General features: G+C 44.4%; 1 protein-coding gene across 1 annotated transcript in view; it reads right to left on the reverse strand.

Annotated features, from left to right (window-relative positions):
* Positions 1 to 1,400: 1,400 nt before the first annotated feature.
* The window catches only part of ENTPD8 (ectonucleoside triphosphate diphosphohydrolase 8), a 47,649-nt gene continuing 23,643 nt past the window's right edge, over positions 1,401 to 25,406 (reverse strand). The window contains exons 3-10 of the mRNA XM_040405365.1: positions 16,403 to 16,520; positions 11,234 to 11,384; positions 9,439 to 9,598; positions 9,127 to 9,357; positions 6,517 to 6,768; positions 6,316 to 6,426; positions 4,152 to 4,289; positions 1,401 to 1,799 (exon numbers count right to left, since the gene is read on the reverse strand). Of these exons, the coding sequence (XP_040261299.1) occupies positions 1,584 to 1,799; positions 4,152 to 4,289; positions 6,316 to 6,426; positions 6,517 to 6,768; positions 9,127 to 9,357; positions 9,439 to 9,598; positions 11,234 to 11,384; positions 16,403 to 16,520 (1,377 nt within the window). The 3' untranslated portion in view covers positions 1,401 to 1,583. The remainder of the gene's footprint in view (positions 1,800 to 4,151; positions 4,290 to 6,315; positions 6,427 to 6,516; positions 6,769 to 9,126; positions 9,358 to 9,438; positions 9,599 to 11,233; positions 11,385 to 16,402; positions 16,521 to 25,406) is intronic.

The raw sequence follows: 25,406 nt of genomic DNA on the forward strand, positions 1-25,406 counted from the left end.
TCTGTGTGTGCAGGTGACTATTACTGTGCATAATTATTAGGCAACTTAACAAAAAACAAATATATACCCATTTCAATTATTTATTTTTACCAGTGAAACCAATATAACATCTCAACATTCACAAATATACATTTCTGACATTCAAAAACAAAACAAAAACAAATCAGTGACCAATATAGCCACCTTTCTTTGCAAGGACACTCAAAAGCCTGCCATCCATGGATTCTGTCAGTGTTTTGATCTGTTCACCATCAACATTGCGTGCAGCAGCAACCACAGCCTCCCAGACACTGTTCAGAGAGGTGTACTGTTTTCCCTCCTTGTAAATCTCACATTTGATGATGGACCACAGGTTCTCAATGGGGTTCAGATCAGGTGAACAAGGAGGCCATGTCATTAGATTTTCTTCTTTTATACCCTTTCTTGCCAGCCACGCTGTGGAGTACTTGGACGCGTGTGATGGAGCATTGTCCTGCATGAAAATCATGTTTTTCTTGAAGGATGCAGACTTCTTCCTGTACCACTGCTTGAAGAAGGTGTCTTCCAGAAACTGGCAGTAGGACTGGGAGTTGAGCTTGACTCCATCCTCAACCCGAAAAGGCCCCACAAGCTCCTCTTTGATGATACCAGCCCAAACCAGTACTCCACCTCCACCTTGCTGGCGTCTGAGTCGGACTAGAGCTCTCTGCCCTTTACCAATCCAGCCACGGGCCCATCCATCTGGCCCATCAAGACTCACTCTCATTTCATCAGTCCATAAAACCTTAGAAAAATCAGTCTTGAGATATTTCTTGGCCCAGTCTTGACGTTTCAGCTTGTGTGTCTTGTTCAGTGGTGGTCGTCTTTCAGCCTTTCTTACCTTGGCCATGTCTCTGAGTATTGCACACCTTGTGCTTTTGGGCACTCCAGTGATGTTGAAGCTCTGAAATATGGCCAAACTGGTGGCAAGTGGCATCTTGGCAGCTGCACGCTTGACTTTTCTCAGTTCATGGGCAGTTATTTTGCGCCTTGGTTTTTCCACACGCTTCTTGCGACCCTGTTGACTATTTTGAATGAAACGCTTGATTGTTCGATGATCACGCTTCAGAAGCTTTGCAATTTTAAGAGTGCTGCATCCCTCTGCAAGATATCTCACTATTTTTGACTTTTCTGAGCCTGTCAAGTCCTTCTTTTGACCCATTTTGCCAAAGGAAAGGAAGTTGCCTAATAATTATGCACACCTGATATAGGGTGTTGATGTCATTAGACCACACCCCTTCTCATTACAGAGATTCACATCACCTAATATGCTTAATTGGTAGTAGGCTTTCAAGCCTATACAGCTTGGAGTAAGACAACATGCATAAAGAGGATGATGTGGTCAAAATACTCATTTGCCTAATAATTCTGCACTCCCTGTAAAAGCATCCGTATTGCACCATATACGCCTATACACACAGTATATTGAACCGGACGACCATTTCCCATATATAAAAACGGAGCGAACGTGAAAAAGTTTATCCCAGTGTCCGTAGGAGGCCATATAAATTATGTATTGGAGGTACAGTCTCTGGGGTCATGGCCGAAGTCCATCATCCATGGTCTCATGCCCACCCTGCCTGATCTGCGCAAGCGTTCCGGCAGTAGCAATGCAGCGGAGCAGCCACCAGGCCCGCCACCACGCTCAGCACGATGAAGAATATTGCAGCCGCCCAGACGTTGTAGTCCTGGGCCTTCCATAGAGAAGGTTCCTCGGAGGGAATCATATTGGTCACATTTAGCATGTATCCCAAAGTCCACCCGACGTCAGCATTGCCGGCCTGAAAGGAGAAAAGAACTGTTACCCAGTGCAGGACGTGGCACAGAACATATCCATTACCTGCAGCTTATAATACAGGTGTGACCTCACCCACAGGTTATCATACATGCGTGACCTCACCTCCAGGCTATAATACAGGTGTGACCTCACCTGCAGCTTATAATACAGGTGTGACCTCACCTCCAGGCTATAATACAGGTGTGACCTCACCTCCAGGCTATAATACAGGTGTGACCTCACCTCCAGGCTATAATACAGGTGTGACCTCACCCGCAGGTTATCATACATGCGTGACCTCACCTCCAGGCTATAATACATGTGTGACCTCACCTCCAGGCTATAATACATGTGTGACCTCACCTCCAGGCTATAATACAGGTGTGACCTCACCTCCAGGCTATAATACAGGTGTGACCTCACCCGCAGGTTATCATACATGCGTGACCTCACCTCCAGGCTATAATACATGTGTGACCTCACCTGCAGGCTATAATACATGTGTGACCTCACCTGCAGGTTATCATACATGTGTGACCTCACCTGCAGGTTATCATACATGTGTGACCTCACCTCCAGGCTATAATACATGTGTGACCTCACCTGCAGGCTATAATACATGTGTGACCTCACCCGCAGGTTATAATACATGTGTGCCCTCACCTCCAGGCTATAATACATGTGTGACCTCACCTCCAGGCTATAATACATGTGTGACCTCACCTCCAGGCTATAATACATGTGTGACCTCACCTCCAGGCTATAATACATGTGTGACCTCACCTGCAGGTTATCATACATGTGTGACCTCACCTCCAGGCTATAATACATGTGTGACCTCACCCGCAGGTTATAATACAGGTGTGACCTCACCCGCAGGCTATAATATATGCGTGACCTCACCTCCAGGCTATAATACATGTGTGACCTCACCTCCAGGCTATAATACATGTGTGACCTCACCTCCAGGCTATAATACATGTGTGACCTCACCTCCAGGCTATAATACATGTGTGACCTCACCTCCAGGCTATAATACATGTGTGACCTCACCTCCAGGCTATAATACAGGTGTGACCTCACCTCCAGGCTATAATACATGTGTTACCTCACCTCCAGGCTATAATACATGTGTGACCTCACCTCCAGGTTATAATACATGTGTGACCTCACCTGCAGGTTATCATACATGTGTGACCTCACCTCCAGGCTATAATACATGTGTGACCTCACCCGCAGGTTATAATACAGGTGTGACCTCACCCGCAGGCTATAATATATGCGTGACCTCACCTCCAGGCTATAATACATGTGTGACCTCACCTCCAGGCTATAATACATGTGTGACCTCACCTCCAGGCTATAATACAGGTGTGACCTCACCTCCAGGCTATAATACATGTGTGACCTCACCTCCAGGCTATAATACATGTGTGACCTCACCTCCAGGCTATAATACAGGTGTGACCTCACCTCCAGGCTATAATACATGTGTGACCTCACCTGCAGGTTATCATACATGTGTGACCTCACCTCCAGGCTATAATACATGTGTGACCTCACCCGCAGGTTATAATACAGGTGTGACCTCACCTCCAGGCTATAATACAGGTGTGACCTCACCCGCAGGCTATAATATATGCGTGACCTCACCTCCAGGCTATAATACATGTGTGACCTCACCTCCAGGCTATAATACAGGTGTGACCTCACCTCCAGGCTATAATACAGGTGTGACCTCACCTCCAGGCTATAATACATGTGTGACCTCACCTCCAGGCTATAATACATGTGTGACCTCACCTCCAGGCTATAATACATGTGTGACCTCACCTCCAGGCTATAATACATGTGTGACCTCACCTCCAGGCTATAATACAGGTGTGACCTCACCTCCAGGCTATAATACAGGTGTGACCTCACCCGCAGGTTATAATACATGTGTGACCTCACCCGCAGGTTATAATTAGAGATGAGTGAATTTCATATTTTGAAATTCGTTCACACTTTGTTTACTGGTAAAAGATGAATTGCGTTATGGATTCCGTTACCACGGACCATAACGCAATTCTATGACGGAATGCATAACGGAAATGGGACGGATCCGTTTTGCAGCCCATAGACTTCTATTATAACGGAATGAATAACGAAATGCCTCTAAAGCCATTCCGTTATGTATTCCGTCATAGAAGTGCGTTGTGGTCCGTGGTAACGGAATCCATAACGCAATTCACCTTTTACCAGTAAACGAAGTGTGAACGAATTTCTAAATATGAAATTAGCTAATCTCTAGTTATAATAACGGTTCACAGATACCTTATCACCAGCCAGATATGACTATCTTCTCAGCACACACCTGCTTAGCAAAATGTATGTTGCTCCAGGTTTCACTGTTGAACTTGTACCCTTCCAAGAGCAGCGTGAGGATATACATGGCCGAGCTGCAGTAGTCCACCAGACGCCGCTTGTTCTCTGCGGGGAAACTAGCGCTGAGCTAAAACAAGAGGACACCATGTTAGTATGTAATCTGCCGTGTAATAATGTGTGATACTGCCTGCTGAGCTGTGTATCTAATCCTATCACATGTGATACTGCCTGCTGAGCTGTGTATCTAATCCTATCACATGTGATACTGCCTGCTGAGCTGTGTATCTAATCCTATCACATGTGATACTGTCTGCTGAGCTGTGTATCTAACCCTATAACATGTGATACTGCCTGCTGAGCTGTGTATCTAATCCTATAACATGTGATACTGCCTGCTGAGCTGTGTATCTAATCCTATCCTGTGTGATACTGCCTGCTGAGCTGTGTATCTAATCCTATCATTTGTGATACTGTCTGCTGAGCTGTGTATCTAATCCTATCCTGTGTGATACTGTCTGCTGAGCTGTGTATCTAGTCCTATCCTGTGTGATACTGTCTGCTGAGCTGTGTATCTAATCCTATCCTGTGTGATACTGTCTGCTGAGCTGTGTATCTAATCCTATACTGTGTGATATAGTCTGCTGAGCTGTTTATCTAATCCTATCCTGTGTGATACTGTCTGCTGAGCTGTGTATCTAACCCTATCACATGTGATACTGCCTGCTGAGCTGTGTATCTAATCCTATCACGTGTGATACTGCCTGCTGAGCTGTGTATCTAATCCTATCCTGTGTGATACTTTCTGCTGAGCTGTGTATCTAATCCTACCCTGTGTGATACTGTCTGCTGAGCTGTGTATCTAATCCTATCCTGTGTGATACAGTCTGCTGAGCTGTGTATCTAATCCTCTCATGTGTGATACTGTCTGCTGAGCTGTGTATCTAATCCTATCACATGTGATACTGCCTGCTGAGCTGTGTATCTAATCCTATCACGTGTGATACTGCCTGCTGAGCTGTGTATCTAATCCTATCCTGTGTGATACTTTCTGCTGAGCTGTGTATCTAATCCTACCCTGTGTGATACTGTCTGCTGAGCTGTGTATCTAATCCTATCCTGTGTGATACTGTCTGCTGAACTGTGTATCTAATCCTATCCTGTGTGATACTGTCTGCTGAGCTGTGTATCTAATCCTATACTGTGTGATACTTTCTGCTGAGCTGTGTATCTAATCCTATCCTGTGTGATACTGTCTGCTTAGCTGTGTATCTAATCCTGTCCTGTGCGATACTGCCTGCTGAGCTGTGTATCTAATCCTATCACATGTGATACTGCCTGCTGAGCTGTGTATCTAATCCTATCATGTGTGATACTGCCTGCTGAGCTGTGTATATAATCCTATCATGTGTGATACTGTCTGCTGATCTGTGTATCTAATCCTATCCTGTGTGATACTGCCTGCTGAGCTGTGTATCTAATCCTATCACATGTGATACTGCCTGCTGAGCTGTGTATCTAATCCTATCACATGTGATACTGCCTGCTGAGCTGTGTATCTAATCCTATCATGTGTGAAACTGCCTGCTGAGCTGTGTATCTAATCCTATCACATGTGATACTGCCTGCTGAGCTGTGTATCTAAGCCCATCATGTATGATGCTGACTAAAAAGTGAGTGTATCTAAGCCTATCATGCAGTCTAAATAACCAGTGTATCCAAGCCTATTATGTGTGATCCTGTCTACATAAATGGTGCATCTAAGCCCATCATGGGAGATGCTATCAAAAGAGCTGGTGTATCTAATCCCATTGTGTGTAATAGTCTACAGTGCAGGTGTATCCAAGCCTACCATGTTTGATACTGTCTGCTAAGCCTATGATAATGTCTGCTAAGTTGGTGTATCTAAGCCTTCATGTGTGACACGGTCTATAGCAGCGATCAGCAACCTCTGATACTCCAGCTGTTGTGAAACTACAACTCCCAGCATGCTCCATTCACTTCTATGGAAGCTCTGAGAACAGCCAAGCAAGTGTGCATGCTGGGAGTCGTAGTTTCACCACTGCTGGAGGTTGCTGATCCCTGGTCTATAGAGATGGTGTATCTAATCCCATCATGTGTGATACTGTCCGCTGAGATGCCCCAGTTTTCCGTACCTCCGTCCACTCCCGGGAGCAGTACTGCCAGACAGTGCTGTTGGCCACGCTCAGGGACTCTCCACATGTCAGATTGAGGAAGTTGAAGGTGTAGTAAAAGGCAGAGAAGGCCTGCAACGAGAGGAGCGGACATAGCGGTATTACCAGCACTGCCACCGGGGATCATTGGGTTTTTACCAGGAGGTTGCGGGTCGTACTCACATAGAACTGCCCGTACACCGGGGGCTGGTAGACTCCATTAAAGGAACAGGATGAATTTGTGCAGGGTGAAAAGATCTTTCTGACCAGGAGCTGACACTCGTAAGCGTCGCCGGTTCCCTCCACGGTGACAATGGCCTCCATATTGCCCGGGGAAGTTCGGACACAGGGACTATTGTAGACTGAAGACAGAGAGACATTGGCGGAGTAACCTTTAGGATAACAAGGGTGCTGGACGTTACCTGTGCCATTTTTCTAAAGAGAACACAGAAGGGGTTTAGCCTTGTATCATCATCATGAGGATAATTGAAGAACATAACAAAATTAAGGTGTGTGTATGCCTTTAATGCCAGTGGTGCCCCCGATGTTACCAACTTTAACAATGGGAAGTATGGACGACTATTTGTCCTTTATTTCCTGTACATGCCCTCGTTCCAGAACCTAAGGGGCACTGTAATCTTCTACAGTGCAACAGCTGAAGGACCTGTGATGATGTCATGTGATCAGTGCAGGAGGGCCCTGAGTTCAGCAGTGGAGAGGAGAAGTGGTAAGGACTGTGATGATGTCACCATCATCTGATCAGTGCAGTCCAGCTGGAAGTTAGCAGTGGAGAGGAGAAGTGGTAAGGACCCGTGATGATGTCACCATCATGTGATCAATGCAGGAGGGCCCTGAGTTCAGCAGTGGAGAGGAGAAGTGGTAAGGACTGTGATGATGTCACCATCATGTGATCAATGCAGGAGGGCCCTGAGTTCAGCAGTGGAGAAAAGTGGTAAGGACCTGTGGTGATGTCACCATCATGTGATCAGTGCGGGATGGGCCAGAGCTTAGCAGTGGAGAGGAGAAGTGGTAAGGACCTGTGATGATGTCATGTGATCAGTACAGGAGGGCCCTGAGTTCAGCAGTGGAGAGGAGAAGTGGTAAGGACTGTGATGATGTCACCATCATCTGATCAGTGCAGACCAGCTGGAAGTTAGCAGTGGAGAGGAGAAGTGGTAAGGACCTGTGATGATGTCACCATCATGTGATCCATGCAGGAGGGCCCTGAGTTCAGCAGTGGAGAGAAGTGGTAAGGACCTGTGGTGATGTCACCATCATGTGATCAGTGCAGGAGGGCCCTGAGTTCAGCAGTGGAGAGAAGTGGTAAGGACCTGTGGTGATTTCACCATCATGTGATCAGTGCGGGATGGGCCAGAGCTCAGCAGTGGAGAGGAGAAGTGGTAAGGACCTGTGATGACGTCACTGTCATGTGATCAGTGCAGTCAGGGCTGAAGGTCAGCAGTGGAGAAGAGAAGTGGTAAGGACTGTGATGATGTCACCATCATGTGATCATTGCAGGGAGGGCAGAGTTCAGCACTGGAGAGGAGAAGTAGTAAGGACCTGTGATGACATCACTATCATGTGATCATTGCAGGGAGGGCAGAGTTCAGCACTGGAGACATGATGAGCCCGAGAAAACTTGGGAGTTGTAGTCCTCTCCTCTACTAATAACTCTCTGAAATGTTCTCTGATATCACATAATAACAGCCTGGACATGCCGGGAGTTGTAGTCCTATCCTCTTATACCTCCTGCCTGTAATGTCCTCTGACGCTGGTATATAGAATACGATTTCCATTCTGTGTGTTGTATCATCGCTAGGCTTGAGCGTATCGGGTTTGGATCGCTGTATCTGAACCCCATTCTTTTAAAAACTTCGTCCTTACTGTAAAATGTATGTCCTCTGCGGAGGTCTTTCCAAAGTCTCAGCAAATATCTACGTCTCACTTCGTTTATTCGCATAAATTACTATATCAAAATATCTGAACCCGATTTGCCGAACCCTAATCATCACCTACTGTCTCTGGTGTGGTGGTGGTGGTCCTTTTGAGGGTTATGAAAGTAGTCACTCCAAGTATGGGTTAGGACAGGCCATAGACATGAGATTAGTAGGGGTCCGAGTCTTGGCACGCCCTACGATCAGCTGATTAAAGGGGTTGCGGTAATCGGGCGAGCCCTGCAGCCTCTTCCTTGTTTAGCAGGCACAGCACCATGGCAGGTGAGGTCAAGCAGCTATAATAGTTCTGCTTTTATCTACGGCTTGCCACATAACAAGGATTTCTGGATCAATGTGCACCGGTTATAAAAGCAGCGCATGCCATGGTCTGGCACGGATTCAGAATTTTACTGCAGGTGAGAATTTTATTCAGTCCTATTCACACCTTGCATTTGAAAACGAGAACTTGCAGCGCAGTTCCCCAACATACCTGAAGGGTGCGACTCTGTGGCGAGGGTTCTGACGTTCAGTACCTCCGTCAACCAGCTGTGGTCTCTTCATTGTTTACCAATGCACAGCGCCATACATTTTGTAGTGGTTATGTGTGGTACTGCAGCTCTGTGCCATTGAAGTGAATGGGGATGGAGTTATGTGTAGTACCTCTTACAGCCACTAAATAATGTATGGCGCTGTTTCTCAGCACCGAAGCCCCCTCGAAGACCTGACCAGCAGTGGTGCTAAGGGTCAGACCCTCACGACCTGATATCAATGGCCTATCAGATCCTAACCACGAAAGCTGGAATCTTATTGTACCTATGCCATAGGTGGACGGTGGGCGTGAAAAGAATGGAAAGGTTACCTCTAGGAGTTGCACCAGCATACTCTTCAGCGCCTGGTCCTGGCCGTAGCAGAGGTAGCTATGGGTGTAGATGGTGTAGTCATAGCCGTAGAGTCTGAAGGTCATCTCTGTGCTTTTGTCTTCAATGGCCCCCGCAGGTTGGAAAGTCATTTGGGTGGAAGCGCCTCCTAGGTCCATGGCACCGAACATCTGAACTTGTTTGGGATGCATCCAGCTTTGTATATAGGAATACTGGTTCGAAGGAATAGACAACCGGGTCAGCAGATAGGGTCTTCATGACTCCATGGGAAGGGGGTAGATTTGACTACTTACCTGTACGAAGGTTCCCAGGAGGTAGTTGACCGTGACCCACCCTAACGAGCCTTCCTCCTCGCCGTCCAATATTCGAGCTCCTTGGAAGTTCACCGGATACTGACGAAGAGTTTTTGAGACTTCGTCAAAGATTTGCTGGGTTTTGGTCTCGTTCTGCAACCTGTGAACAAACAGGGCAAGAGTTTGGCCATGCGACAGTAGGCAAGGTAGAAACCAATATGGCCGCCATCATGGCTCTTAAAGGGACACCACCTAATCAATAAATGAATGATTTTAAGTGATTTTCTAGAGAGAAAATTGATTTCTGAGACATCTGTTTTGCTTACAAGGTGGAAAAAGAGTTGTCTGGGGTCAAATAGAGTCACTCTAATCATACCCCTACCAAGGCCATCACGACAAGCATGGGACGGATTGTAACACTGAGAAGATACATATTGATTATCCCATTAGTGACATGTAGATAAACTGCAACAATGTCACAAATTCACCATTAATAACTATTCCTTTGTGTAATTGCAGAATGGGCACTTTTATCTGCGCTTCATTTTATCGTGTCCTCTCTTTCTACACCTTGTCCTTTTTATGGCCAACATTATTTGGAGCTTCATTTACATGAGGAAGGACTCTATTGACTTAATTGCAATTTAACATTCTGGCTTCCTGAAGTCACCACTAGGGGGAGCTTAAGAAGCCAATTGCAGACAGTTTTAGGAATTTATCTCCAATTTGATCATAAGAACAGGGGTCCTGTGTCCTCCGCTTGAATGGAGTGATGGTCGAGCATGCACACTGCCGCCATTTTCAAATTCTATGGGTTAGGGTTATCTCCAGCACCCCCATAGAGATGAATGGAGCTGTAGTTTGCATGCTCAACTGCCACTCACTCCATTCATAAGGCCCCCTTTTCTTGTGACTGGTGAAGGGGGGGTCCTACATTAAAACTCCAGATAGGGAATACCCCTTTTAATGCTTAGAGCTGTATCATAACACAGCATACAGTAACGCTCTCTCTAGTGGTGGCGAAGGGAGATGCAGGCAGACAGATTTTTTGATTTTGAATCTGTATAAGGAAAATGAAACTTTGACCCCTTTAAAGATTTAGGATAAAATAATAAATTAGCAGGGGGCTGCAGAATGAGCCCTCCGCCCTTGGTCAGATGAACTGAAGGGAAGCATTCGGCGGACCCCAGGATTTGGTCATAGGCAATGGTTATGCCCCCATTTTTAAATGTCGCCCTTGGAAGCTGCCTATTCCTCCCACCAGCCCCGGTGTAGGGAAAGCAAAAATTGGCCAAGGATGCACATTAGAGATTTTGCACCCCATCCCCACACAGCAATTGCTGCTTCATACTCCCTTAAAGGGGGACCCCGACAACTTGAACATTTTTGGTCCTGTCCTTCTACTTTGGGTTTCTTTTAAGTCGTGTCCGGGAGGTGTGCACCGAAGAACGCAGAAGCACCCGGTGTTCTAGAAAGCCTGATTCGGCACACAGGCAGGGGTGCACCTAGCCTTTTCTGCTGCCTCAACTGGCCTCATTGGTGGTGCACCCTTGCACACAGGGGCCCGCTTCCTGGACGGGGCCCGTGACAGCCATTGTTGCCAGTGATAAGTATTCCTTTCAGCGCTGTTTGCACAATTACTCAGTATTTTATTGGGATGTTTGTTTGGTTAATGGTGATGTCAGGGGTGAACGCAGATAAGGAGAGGATTGCATAAGCCGTTATGGAGAAATTCTGGGTAATTCTGTCATGGTATTACGCTATCACTTCTGATATATTATACGGTATATTTTACTTGAGTAGCCTCATGCCGGCTGTAGCCCCCAGTAACGTCCTGGTCTCTCTGTGCTGTTCGGAGGGGATGATCTTCAGCGCCTCGTCCATACAGGGTCTGAGGATCTCGCCGGCCTGGGCCGGATCATCAGCATAGGAAGACAGTCCTGAACCTGAGAATTCAATAGTACAGATATGTAATACAACCCCTTTAAATCAGACTACCCCTTTAAATCAGAAAGCAGAACCCCAAGATCCCCGAGTTGAGGTGCCCATACATTTCAGATAGTTGTCAGCTGACAACTATTCCTCCTAACCCCCCCCACCACCACCCCGTACACAGGTACATTGCCTGCTGGCGACTTATCTCCGTTTGCGCACAAAAGGATCGGACATGTTGCATCTGATGAGGCCAATGGACGCCACGTCTTTAGCGCCCACTTGACCAGTCTCTCTCACTGGTGGTTTACGAGATTTCTCTCTTTGCTCTCCACGCCCTGACTTGGTGAGCTTGGGACGATACGCAGAAGTCGATCTGAACAATCAGAGCTGCAGTGCAAAGCATGGGGGACAGTCCATCCGAGAAAGTGTATTTCGGACCCCATTAGACTGGCCTATAGCTTTCGGCCAGATGGGTACTCACCCTCCCCCGTGTTGATTTGGTGGGGAGAAAAGCCAGACTCCTAGAGTCACTGATTCCTATTGAAGCAGCAAGTAATCATTAGCCATAGACGCCGGACTGCACTAGACAATCATGGAGTGCCCCTTTAAGAAGAAGCCATGGGATAGAGGAATTCCCTGCTCGTACAATACATGAGAGGTCTTGGCCGCTCTTCAGGTTTGGATTGCTCTGCCAATATTTGACTTTCTGAGACCTTTAAACATTATTGATTAATAGTCTGAACTTGGCCAGATCAGCAGGGACAACAGCAGAATCAACCCTTTCGCTGCCGCCCATTATGTCCACCTCTTCATTTAGAAAGGTGAATATTTATATAGGTAGCCCAGCCCTGACCGCTGCGTCTATACGTGCTGCTGTATCTAAGCTTATGTGTGATACTGTCTGCTGAACCACTGCTGTACCCGATTCTATAATGTGTGATACTTTCTGCTGTGTATCTAATCCTATCCTGTGTGATACTGTCTGCTGTGTATCTAATCCTATCCTGTGTAATACTGTCTGCTGAGGCAGTATCTAAGCTTATGTGTGATATGGTGTGCAGAGCTGGTGTATCTAACCCTATCATGTGTGATACTGTCTGATGAGCTGTGTATCTAATCCTATCCTGTGTGATACTGTCTGTTGAGCTGTGTATCTAATCCTATCCTGTGTGATACTGTCTTCTGAGCTGTGTATCTAATCCTATCCTTTGTGATATTGTCTGATGAGCTGTGTATCTAATCCTATCCTGTGTGATACTGTCTGCTGAGCTGATGTTCTAATCCTATCACGTGTGATACTGTCTGCTGAGCTGTGTATCTAATCCTACCATGTGTGATACTGTGGGCTGAGCTGTGTATCTAATCCTATCCTGTGTGATACTGTCTGCTGAGCTGTGTATCTAATCCTATCCTGTGTGATACTGTCTGCTGCGCTGTGTATCTAATCCTCTCCTGTGTGATACTGTCTGCTGAGCTGTGTATCTAATCCTATCCTGTGTGATACTGTCTGCTGAGCTGTGTATCTAATCCTGTCCTGTGTGATACTGTCTGCTGAGCTGTGTATCTAATCCTATCCTGTGTGATACTGTCTGCTGAGCTGTGTATCTAATCCTATAATGTGTGATACTGTCTGCTGAGCTGTGCATCTAATCCTATCATGTGTGATGCTGTCTGCCGACCTGTGTATCTAATCCTATCACGTGTGATACTGCCTGCTGAGCTGTGTATCTAATCCTATCATATGTGATGCTGTCTGCCGACCTGTGTATCTAATCCTATCACGTGTGATACTGTCTGCTAAACTGTGTATCTAATCCTATCATGTGTGATACTGCCTGCTGAGCTGTGTATCTCATCATATCCTGTGTGATACTGTCTGCTGAGCTGTGTATCTAATCCTATCATGTGTGATACTGCCTGCTGAGCTGATGTTCCTAATCCTATGTGATACTGTCTGCTGAGCTGTGTATCTAATCCTATCACATGTGATACTGTCTGCTGAGCTGTGTATATAATCCTATCCTGTGTGATACTGTCTAATGAGCTGTGTATCTAATCCTATCCTGTGTGATACTGTCTGCTGAGCTGTGTATCTAATCCTATCCTGTGTGATACTGCCTGCTTAGCTGATGTTCCTAATCCTATCCTGTGTGATACTGTCTGCTGAGCTGTGTATCTAATCCTATCCTGTGTGATACTGTCTGCTGAGCTGTGTATCTAATCCTATCCTGTGTGATACTGTCTGCTGAGCTGTGTATCTAATCCTCTCCTGTGTGATACTGTCTGCTGAGCTGTGTATCTAATGCTATCCTGTGTGATACTGTCTGCTAAACTGTGTATCTAATCCTATCCTGTGTGATACTGTCTGCTGAGCTGTGTATCTAATCCTATCCTGTGCGATACTGTCTGCTGAGCTGTGTATCTAATCCTATCCTGTGTGATACAGTCTGCTGAGCTGTGTATCTGATCCTATCACGTGTGATACAGTCTGCTGAGCTGTGTATCTAATCCCATTATGTGTGATGCTGTCTGCTGAGCTGTGTATCTAATCCTATCAGGTGTGATGCTGTCTGCTGAGCTGTGTATCTAATCCTATCCTGTGTGATGCTGTCTGCTGAGCTGTGTATCTAATCCCATTATGTGTGATGCTGTCTGCTAAGCCACTGTATGTAATCCTGTGATGTATAATACTGTCTTCAAAGTCTGTGTATCTAAGTCTATAATGTGTGATACTGTCTCAGAGAATCACGTAGCACCGCACTTCTGTAGATAACAGAGCGACAGGCATTTTGTTAAGGGCTCGTTCACACGAATGTGTGAAGCCCATGCCCGTGCTGTGGACCGAAAATTGCGGTCCGCAATGCACGGGCACAGTCCGTGGGGCAGGCGCATGGTGATCGCAGACCCATTCACTTTAGCAAGTTCTATCTTTTTGCGGTGCGGAAGCACGGAACGGAACCCCAGAAAGCACTCCGTAGTGCTTCCGTAGTGTTCCGTTCCGTTCTTCCGTTCCGCATCTCCGGATTTGCGGACCCATTGAAATGAATGAGGACAATCAAAGAGAACAGGAGTCGAGGCTCACCTGGTCAGGGTCTGAGATGGAGGCACGGATAATCGCCAGGAACTGAGCGATAATAAAATGTAGGAAAAAAGAGAAAATCCAGCTTCCAAACGACCAATTGAAGGCTTTAATACAAAAACGTGCTAAAATCCGGACATGTACACCTGGTGTACATGTCCGGAACGGTGCCTGTGTATTGCGGATCCGCAAATGCGGTCCGCAATATGGCAACGGGCAGCACACGTTCGTGTGAACGAGCCCTAATGTGGAGAGAACAGTGGCCTCTTATACATAGAAACTAGTGAAGGTGGAGGTGCTGGCCATAGTAACCAATCAAATTCAAGGTTTCATTCTTCCAGAGCAGAAAAGAAAAAAAAAAAAGTGATGTGATTGGTTGCAGTGGGCAAGTCTTGATTGGTTGCTGTGCAAATTGATTGGTTGCCATGCGATGTGATTGGTTGTTGTGCGATGCGATTGGTTGTTGTGCGATGCGATTGGTTGCCGTGCGATGTGATTGGTTGCCGTGCGATGTGATTGGTTGCTGTGAGAAATATCTCCATTTTGTACAGTTTGTCAAGTTCAAGTCTTTTTCTGAGGTACAAATATAAATGTACACAGACAAGTCTACGGCTGTGTGACTGGCCATGAAATGAAGGGCTGCTGACAACTATGCCCATGAAAAACCACTGCTGCCATATAATCTATAAAGCACCGTCACAGTTGTGGTGAAAGGAGTTGTCAGCCATTTTGTATTGTAAACAGGTAAGCAGGTGAGGTATTTAGAAGAATTCTATAAAAAAATAGTTGCAGACGCTGCACGTCGGCTTGGTATTCGGTCACCCAGCACCCTATAACTGACTGGATCTGACTGGCTGGACACGTACAGCACGGACCGCATGAAATTATCACACAATCGTTTTTTTTTCCCCATAGCGCCGCTCCCTTTGCAGATTTTTCCTGCATCATCAACTTGTGTCGCGTTATTAAATGAGAATTTAGAATTCCCAATTTTTTGCCCAGCGTGCTCCTGGTGCAACACTTTGTGTCCATGAAAAACAAGACTCAGTATAAATGGAATGCATGATGCGCGTGTGAACAGAGCCATGTATACAACCAACAGATCTGACACAGCCGTATACAGGGCCAACAGAGCCAGCTGGTGCCATGTGGGGAAGAATATAGCTCTGGACATACATTCACTTGTAGGAGAGCCCTATTACAGCTTTTAACAAAACTGAGCCAAGATCTGACGGCCTGCACGAGGCCTGCCTGAGGTAATAAACCTTCCTGATACAAGGTGGGCCACAGAAAAGTAGGCCGTCTCCAATATCTCCAAATCAGACTGTCTTAGTTGCCCATAGCAACCAATCAGAGCTCTGCTTTCATTTTTTCAGAGCCCTGTAGGAACTGAAAGCTGAGCTCTGATTGGTTGCCATGGGCAACTAAGACTGATTTATTATTCAGTTTGATAAAAAGGCCTATTGTGCCAGAAAGATGGTGAATAGGAAACACAAGAGACCTTTTGTCGACAAGTACTCGGGAAATCTCTGAACCTGAAACCGTACCAAATAACATACTATTGCTGGAGGAGGGCTACTTTTTCGTGGGCCACCCTCAGGGGTGTAGCTAAAGGCCTATGGGCCCTGGTGCAAGAGCTCAGCTTGGGCTCCTCTTTCCTCAGTGCTTTGTGGCAAGGGGGCAGGGAAGCACATAGCCTTCGTGCCGCCTGAGGCAAATATTGAAACGGCTGCCCCCAGCCATGCCAAATTCTTGACCTAACCCCTTCCCTCCAGCCAGAGGTGTAACTTCACCAGCATGCACTTTCTATAATACTGGTGTCTTCTTATGCGGCACAAGGGTCTTTGGGCCCCCTCAGCCTCCTGGGCCCGGGTGCCACCTCTATAGCTATGCCCCGGCCACCCTGTATAAAGGGAATGCTGCTAACCAGAGAAGAGAATATTTTCGTACCTTGAACTTCACACATGTGGATCTGAGTAACAATCCCGGTGTCATTCTCCTTGTGCGCCGGCCATTGATATACGTAGAGCGAGGTATGGGAAGACCCAGCATCAAACACCAAGCCGTACTGTAAGACACAATACACCACGCTATATTACAAGGACAGAGCACGCAATGAGCCAGATTATAATTAACAGTAAAAAAATTAAAAAAAGCCAGGGTACGGCCACGTGTTGTGGTTGGGACGTGGCCTCCTTGCGGCTGAGTATTATGTGACAGTACAAAAAGCAGCAGGATCCTATTATCTAATTAGATCCTTATAATTTGTTCTGTGTTCATTCTTAAAGGGGTTGTCCAGAGTCCTCCTGAACAATAAAAGTAACCCACTCACCTGTCCGCAGTCCCACGGCTGCTCTGTTCCCGACCGCCTCCCGCAGGACCATAAAGCGGATGGTCCCATGACCACAGTGGCTTGAACGGTACATCGCTGCTCTAATGGCCACAGTGGTCACGGGACCAAAGCACTTCCTGGTGATCTGAGAACGGAGCAGCGGTGGGACTGCGGACAGGGCGGTGGATTTATTTTATACTTAGGGGGACAGGGGAGGACCCCAAGGGTTGTCTACTCCACGGCTGGACAACCCCTTTAATAGCTGCACAGTAACCTGCAGACCCAAAACCATTAACAATGAACACTGAAGAAACAATTTGGTTTTAATTAGTTAATAGGATCCTGCTGCGGCTTGTATGACTACGTAGTACTTTGTCACATGGTGACCGTGTCTCCATACCCTTCGTAAATTTCTAGGTACTTGGCTCCCGAGATTTAGGGCTCATGCACACGAACGTATATTCTTTCCGTGTCCGTTCAGTTTTTTTTGCGGACCGTATATGGAACCATTCATTTCAATGGGTCCGCAAAAAAAACGGAAGTTACTCCATGTGCCTTCTGTTTCCGCATGTCCGTATTTCCGTTCCGCAAAAAACATGTCGTATTATTGTCCGCATTACGGACAGGGATAGTACTGTTCTATCAGGGGCCAGCTGCTCCGTTCCGCAAAATACGGAATGCACACGGATGTCATCCGTATTTTGTGGATTCGTTTTTTTGCGGACCGCAAAATAAATACGGTCGTGTGCATGAGGCCTTAACCAGAACTCTTGCAGTAGAATAATATAATAGTAAACACACCATACTGTAACAAAATGCTATAGTACAAACATAAAATACTACGATAGAGCAAAATGCTACAAATCTGATAATACATACTAAGGCAAAAGTGTAATTCGATCGCATAATAAGCAATACTGCATAATATAACATAGTACTACAAAAAAAAAGATGGCGCATCAGTATGTACTATAAATACTAATATAAAAATAATTATAAATTTTAATATAATAAATACTAAAAATATTGTATTACACGGTGCAATATAATACACTACAGAATACTCCACATTACGTACAGTATAATACAGTCATCAGTAGACACAAGGCCATACCCTAACACAGCGCAATACAATCCTGTAACAGTATAATATCAACCACACAGAGTGCGATATAATAGAATACACATATAATACCAAATACAACGTGCTATGATCTAGTGTTATAAAGTGTTTCGATAGAGATCAGGCAGTATTATAATACATGGGACACAGTGTATTACCTAGAGGGACAAGTAGTTACTACTTATTCACGTACAGTACAGACCAAAAGTTTGGACACACCTTCTCATTCAAAGAGTTTTCTTTATTTTCATGACTATGAAGGCATCAAAACTATGAATTAACACATGTGGAATTATATACATAACAAACAAGTGTGAAACAACTGAAAATATGTCATATTCTAGGTTCTTCAAAGTAGCCACCTTTTGCTTTGATTACTGCTTTGCACACTCTTGGCATTCTCTTGATGAGCTCCAAGAGGTAGTCCCCTGAAATGGTCTTCCAACAGTCTTGAAGGAGTTCCCAGAGATGCTTAGCACTTGTTGGCCCTTTTGCCTTCACTCTGCGGTCCAGCTCACCCCAAACCATCTCAATTGGGTTCAGGTCCGGTGACTGTGGAGGCCAGGTCATCTGGCGCAGCACCCCATCACTCTCCTTCATGGTCAAATAGCCCTTACTTTCAAAGTTTTTCCAATTTTTCGGCTGACTGACTGACCTTCATTTCTTAAAGTAATGATGGCCACTCGTTTTTCTTTACTTAGCTGCTTTTTTCTTGCCATAATACCAATTCTAACAGTCTATTCAGTAGGACTATCAGCTGTGTATCCACCTGACTTCTCCTCAACGCAACTGATGGTCCCAACCCCATTTATAAGGCAAGAAATCCCACTTATTAAACCTGACAGGGCACACCTGTGAAGTGAAAACCATTTCAGGGGACTACCTTTTGAAGCTTATCAAGAGAATGCCAAGAGTGTGCAAAGCAGTAATCAAAGCAAAAGGTGGCTACTTTGAAGAACCTAAAATATGACATATTTTCAGTTGTTTCACACTTGTTTGTTATGTATATAATTCCACATGTGTTAATTCATAGTTTTGATGCCTTCATAGTCATGAAAATAAAGAAAACTCTTTGAATGAGAAGGTGTGTCCAAACTTTTGGTCTGTACTGTATATAACAGCACTATACATAACACAATAGTGTAATACAGTATAGCCATTACAGGAGACCGTGTTCTGCAGACAAATCAAACAATGGTTATCAGGATGCATGTGGTGGCAGCCCGGCCCATAAGTGCTCACACTATATTACCGCAATATCATGCAGAATACGCCATGCTATAAATAGGGTGCAATAAATGTTATAAGTAGAAAAGATTCCATAAGATTACGTGTGAAATATTAACACTGCAATCAATACTGACATGGAGTGCAACACAATAATATAAGAAGTTATATAATGCAGACTACTCCGTGGTATAAAAGTGAGCATACCATCACACGAGACACAATACTGCACAATATAGTACACTATAATACGTAGTCATAAAATGTAATTCACTGCTCTAAACAACCACCGTAAATCAGAACAGAGACTAGTCGGTCACAATAAGGCCTCATGCACACGACCGTTGTTGTGTTCCGTTCCGCAAAATGGGCTTCCGTTGTTCCGTGATCCTTTTCCGTTTTTGTTTCCGTGTGTCTTCCTTTATTTTTATAGGACCACCAGACATAAAGGAAGGTAAAAAAAAGTCTAAGACAGGTTTGCCATGCAAATGATAGGAATAAAACGGACGTGGACGCGCGGACGCGGATGACAATCTTGTGTGCCTCCGCATTTTTTAGCGGTCCCATTGACTTGAATGGGTCCGCAAACCGTTTTCCGCGGAAATAATAGGACAGGTTATATTTTTTTGACGGACTGTAACCACGGATCACGGACACGGATGGCCGAGGAAAAATCGGAAAATGCACCGTTTGGCAGCCGCATTCGTGATCCGTGTTTCCTGGCCGTGAAAAAAATATGACCTGTCCTATTTTTTTCACGGTCAACTGTTCGCGGACCCATTCAAGTCAATGGGTCCGTGAAAAATCACGGATGGACACAAGATTGTCATCCGCGTCCGTGATCCGTGTCAATGATCCGTGTCCGTTTTTTCCTATCATTTCAATGGCAAACTTGACTTAGATTTTTTTTTTCATTTTTCATGTCCGTGGATCCTCCAAAAATCAAGGAAGACCCACGGAAGAAAAAACGGACACGGATCACGGGACAATGGAAACCGTTTTTGCGGACCGCAAAAAAAAAACGGTCGTGTGCATGAGGCCTAAATCAGTGCTAGAGTGCACTACAGTCTATGCCACGGGGGTCTGTGTGGCCAACCTCACCCATTGTTTTCAGATTGTCTCCTCTGTACTCTGACCTTTCTACTTCTCATAAATTCCAGGTGTTTTCTATATTTGTGAGACGATAACAGCGAATCGACTTTATGTTTATTACGTTATCAGCATTTTATTAGGTACCGTAATTGTTTTTACTGTGTACCGGAAATAATTTTTTACAATTTCTGGAAAAGCTATTACATCATTGGATTACAACACAAGGTTTCAGTTTTTAATTAAGGTTAACTTACCTATATAGTAAGAGAAAAGTGTCCCTTGGTATTATGGGCTGCATATTAACATTCATAAACTGACAATGACAAACACTGTTTTGAAAGGGGAAAATGTGTAATCAAGTACAAGAATATAACTACTATAATACTGCTCCTATGTACAAGAATATAACTACTATAATACTGCTCCTATGTACAGGAATATAACTACTATAATACTGCTCCTATATACAAGAATATAACTACTATAATACTGCTCCTATGTACAAGAATATAACTACTATAATACTGCTCCTATGTACAAGAATATAACTACTATAATACTGCTCCTATGTACAAGAATATAACTACTATAATACTGCTACTATGTACAAGAATATAGCTACTATAATACTGCTCCTATGTACAAGAATATAACTACTATAATACTGCTCCTATATACAAGAATATAACTACTATAATACTGCCTCCTATGTACAAGAATATAACTACTATAATACTGCCCCTATGTACAAGAATATATCTACTATAATACTGCTCCTATGTACAAGAATATAACTACTATAATACTGCTCCTATATACAGGAATATAATTACTATAATACTGCTTCTATGTACAATAATATAACAACTATAATACTGCCTCCTATGTACAAGAATATAACTACTATAATACTGCTCCTGTGTACAGGAATATAACTACTATAATACTGCTTCTATGTACAAGAATATAACTACTATAATACTGCTCCTATATACAAGAATATAACTACTATAATACTGCTCCTATGTACAAGAATATAACTACTATAATACTGCTCCTATATACAAGAATATAACTACTATAATACTGCTTCTATGTACAAGAATATAACTACTATAATACTGCTCCTATGTACAAGAATATAACTACTATAATACTGCCTCCTATGTACAAGAATATAACTACTATAATACTGCTCCTGTGTACAGGAATATAACTACTATAATACTGCTCCTATGTACAAGAATATAACTACTATAATACTGCTCCTATGTACAAGAATATAACTACTATAATACTGCTCCTATATACAGGAATATAATTACTATAATACTGCTTCTATGTACAAGAATATAACTACTATAATACTGCTCTTATGTACAAGAATATAACTACTATAATACTGCTCCTATGTACAAGAATATAACTACTATAATACTGCCTCCTATGTACAAGAATATAACTACTATAATACTGATCCTATGTACAAGAATATAACTACTATAATACTGCCTCCTATGTACAAGAATATAACTACTGTAATGTTTTTTTACAGTAGAAATTGATTTATGAAGTTATTATGCAAAGTCTCGTGAGACTTCACGAAGTAATAACTTTGGCTCATAGGAGCCAATACATTCTAATACTCTATGGAGTGCTCCCTCCGTACAGTATTCAAACCAAGTATTATGCAAGTCGATTTGCTCATCCCTGCTCCTATGTACAAGAATATAAGTACTATAATACTGCTCCTATGTACAAGAATATAACTACTATAATACTGCTCCTATGTACAAGAATATAAGTACTATAATACTGCTCCTATGTACAAGAATATAACTGCTATAATACTGCCTCCTATGTACAAGAATATAACTACTATAATACTGCCTCCTATGTACAAGAATATAACTACTATAATACTGCTCCTATGTAAAAGAATATAACTACTATAATACTGCTCCTATGTACAAGAATATAACTACTATAATACTGCTATGTACAAGAATATAACTACTATAATACTGCTCCTATGTACAAGAATATAACTACTATAATACTGCTCCTATGTACAAGAATATAACTACTATAATACTGCCTCCTATGTACAAGAATATAACTACTATAATACTGCCTCCTATGTACAAGAATATAACTACTATAATACTGCTCCTATGTACAAGAATATAACTACTATAATACTGCTCCTATGTACAGGAATATAACTACTATAATACTGCCTCCTATGTACAAGAATATAACTACTATAATACTGCTCCTATGTACAAGAATATAACTACTATAATACTGCCTCCTATGTACAAGAATATAACTACTATAATACTGCTCCTATGTACTAGAATATAACTACTATAATTCTGCTCCTATGTACAAGAATATAACTACTATAATACTCCTCCTATGTACAAGAATATAACTACTATAATACTGCTCCTATGTACAAGAATATAACTACTATAGGGGGGCGGAGCCTGACTGCAGACCTAGCAGGACACATGTAGGAGAGCTCTCCTCCTTACCACTCTGCTAACTGGTAAATTCAGCGGTCTAATTTGCTCAAGAATGGGAAAAGTCGGTAGATATATACCCAGAGAGAAACCTGAAGTCAGCAAACCGGAGCGTGGTGCCTCCGACATGGATAAATATCTCAACAAGAAAACTGCAGCTCCTGTGCCGGCCGGTCCTAAGATGGTGCTGCCGGAACTAGATGTCTGGGGCAGGGATCCGGAGGGAGAAGATGAAGCTGCTGCAGAGCACACAGCAGGCTCCACATCACAAAGTGCTGCCCCGATATCCAGGCAGTTCCTGCAGCAGGCTTTATCAGCAGCCCTGGCCCCAGTGGTTCAGGATCTGCAGGAGATTAAAGCTGACCTGAAGCATATCGGCACGAGGGTGGAAACACTGGAAAGTAACCAGGCGTCCATCTCGAATTACATCAGAGCTGCAAGCAATCACACCATGGCTCTGGCAGCCTCACTGGACACTGCATACTCCCTCATAGAAGACCAGGAGAATCGGAATAGGAGGAAAAACCTCCGGATCCGCGGCCTGCCTGAAAGCACCCCACATGAAGGCTTACCAGAAGCTGCCGGCGCCATCTTCTCCCTGCTCCTGGGAAGCTCCAGAGCGGCCGAGATTCAAATAGAAAGAATCCACAGAGCGCTCAGGCCGAAGCCAAAAGAGAGAGAGAACCCCAGGGACGTGGTATGCGGTCTCCTGAGGTATGTGGACACTGCTGCCCTGATGCAAGCTGCCAGAAATATGAAGGAGATCATATATGAGGGGGCTAAAATCTCCATCTACCAGGACCTGGCATCCTCCACATTGAATAAAAGGAGGGCGCTGCGGCCCCTCACTGACCATCTGCGCCATCACAAGGTGCCATACAAATGGCTATTCCCCTTTGGCCTCACTTTTGCTGTAGATGGGAAGCGCTGCACCATTCGCCTGCCACAAGATCTCCAGGCGGCCTGGGAGCTGCTGCAAACAGATCCACTAGATGTACCATCATGGCTGCTGTCTGCAGAGATTGGAACACAGCTGCCAGATCTCCCAGAGGCCTCAGGATGGCTTAAAGCTTCACAGAAGAAGAGGAACCAGCACAGATCTAGAGACACTTGAAGTCCTAGAGACTATACAGAGGAGTTATCTTACCTCAGATGAAGTTCTCCACAGACATCATAGAGGGACAGGTTCTTACTTGATTATATCACATCTTAAGTCTGCAAGTATACCTGTCTGTCATGAGTCCTGAATTGTTCCCGTTCTTGTTGTAATCTGCAGAGCAGACATTCTGCTTTGCAATGTTATTTTACTGCATTCAACCTAGACCATAATATGTAAGGTGCTATCCCGCACCAGTTCAGCAGGTGGCGCAATGTGGACACCATTATGAAGATATGGTTCCACTTTGTACCCCCCCTACCTACCAGGGTTATCTTGGCACAGACCTGGTACATGTGCCTGATTAAATGGCTGCTCACGCCCGCTTCACTGCAGCTAAGTGACCTGCTGCGGTGTTGCTGGCATGAGAGCCATTGCACTGTTATACTTGTCATGTTGACAGAAACTTTAGTTGTGATGTTACTTGTTCACTCCCTAGATACGGTCGATGTGAATAACTGGAGTTCTCCGGTTCCAAAGTCACCCCATTTTCTCAATGATGTCGTCAATTAAATGTACAACGTATAATGTAAGGGGCTTTAACACCCCACAAAAGCGCTCTCAGGTCATCCGTCTGCTAAAAAAGAACAATACAGATATTTGCTTCTTTCAGGAGCTGCATTTTAGAGAAACAAATGTACCTAAAATTCAGAACCCATACTTCCAACACTGGTATTTCAGTGCCTTTGAGAAAGCAAAAAGAGGAGTGGGTATTGCAATTTCTAGAAAAGTACCATTTACATTGATATCTACCCTGACGGACCCTGAGGGCCGCTTCATTTTCGTGAAAGGCCTCATAGGTACACAAAAGGTTACACTCGCTAGTTTGTACAGCCCTAACCGTGGCCAGAAACAATGGATCAAGATCACACTAAGTAAACTAGATCTGTTTGCAGAGGGGATTAGATTGATTGGGGGAGACCTCAATGTCACACTGAATCCTTTGATTGATGCTTCTGACGGCTCCTCCCAATTGACCCAATCAGCACTGGGGTGCATCAATAGGTACATATCAGACATGAATCTGCTGGACGTCTGGCGACTAGCCCACCCAGATACTAGGGACTTCACCTTCTTCTCGGCCCCACACAAATCACATAAAAGATTAGACTATATCCTACTGTCAAGCAATGCCGTGGATATGGTGGACTCGGCTGACATAGGTGTTGTGTCCGTCTCTGACCATGCCCCAGTCTCTGCTGCCCTCAGATTTTCCAGCTTGCCTGACTCAGTTAGACAGTGGCGCTTAAACGAGACGCTGCTAGATAGACAAGCAGATACCTCAATCCTGGAGCAAAAATTAAAGGACTTCTTTATAGATAATGCGACACCAGGTATGCCCCAGACGACACTGTGGGAGACGCACAAGGTGGTTATCCGGGGAGAGTTAATAGCCTTAGGTAGTAGGGTTAAAAAAGAGAAACAAAAGATCCTACACGATCTCTTGGTTCAGATAGCAGATAAAGAAGCGGTCCATAAACGGTCTAGAGCAATAA

Source organism: Bufo bufo, chromosome 8, assembly GCF_905171765.1.
Source record: "Bufo bufo chromosome 8, aBufBuf1.1, whole genome shotgun sequence".
NCBI lineage: Eukaryota > Metazoa > Chordata > Amphibia > Anura > Bufonidae > Bufo > Bufo bufo.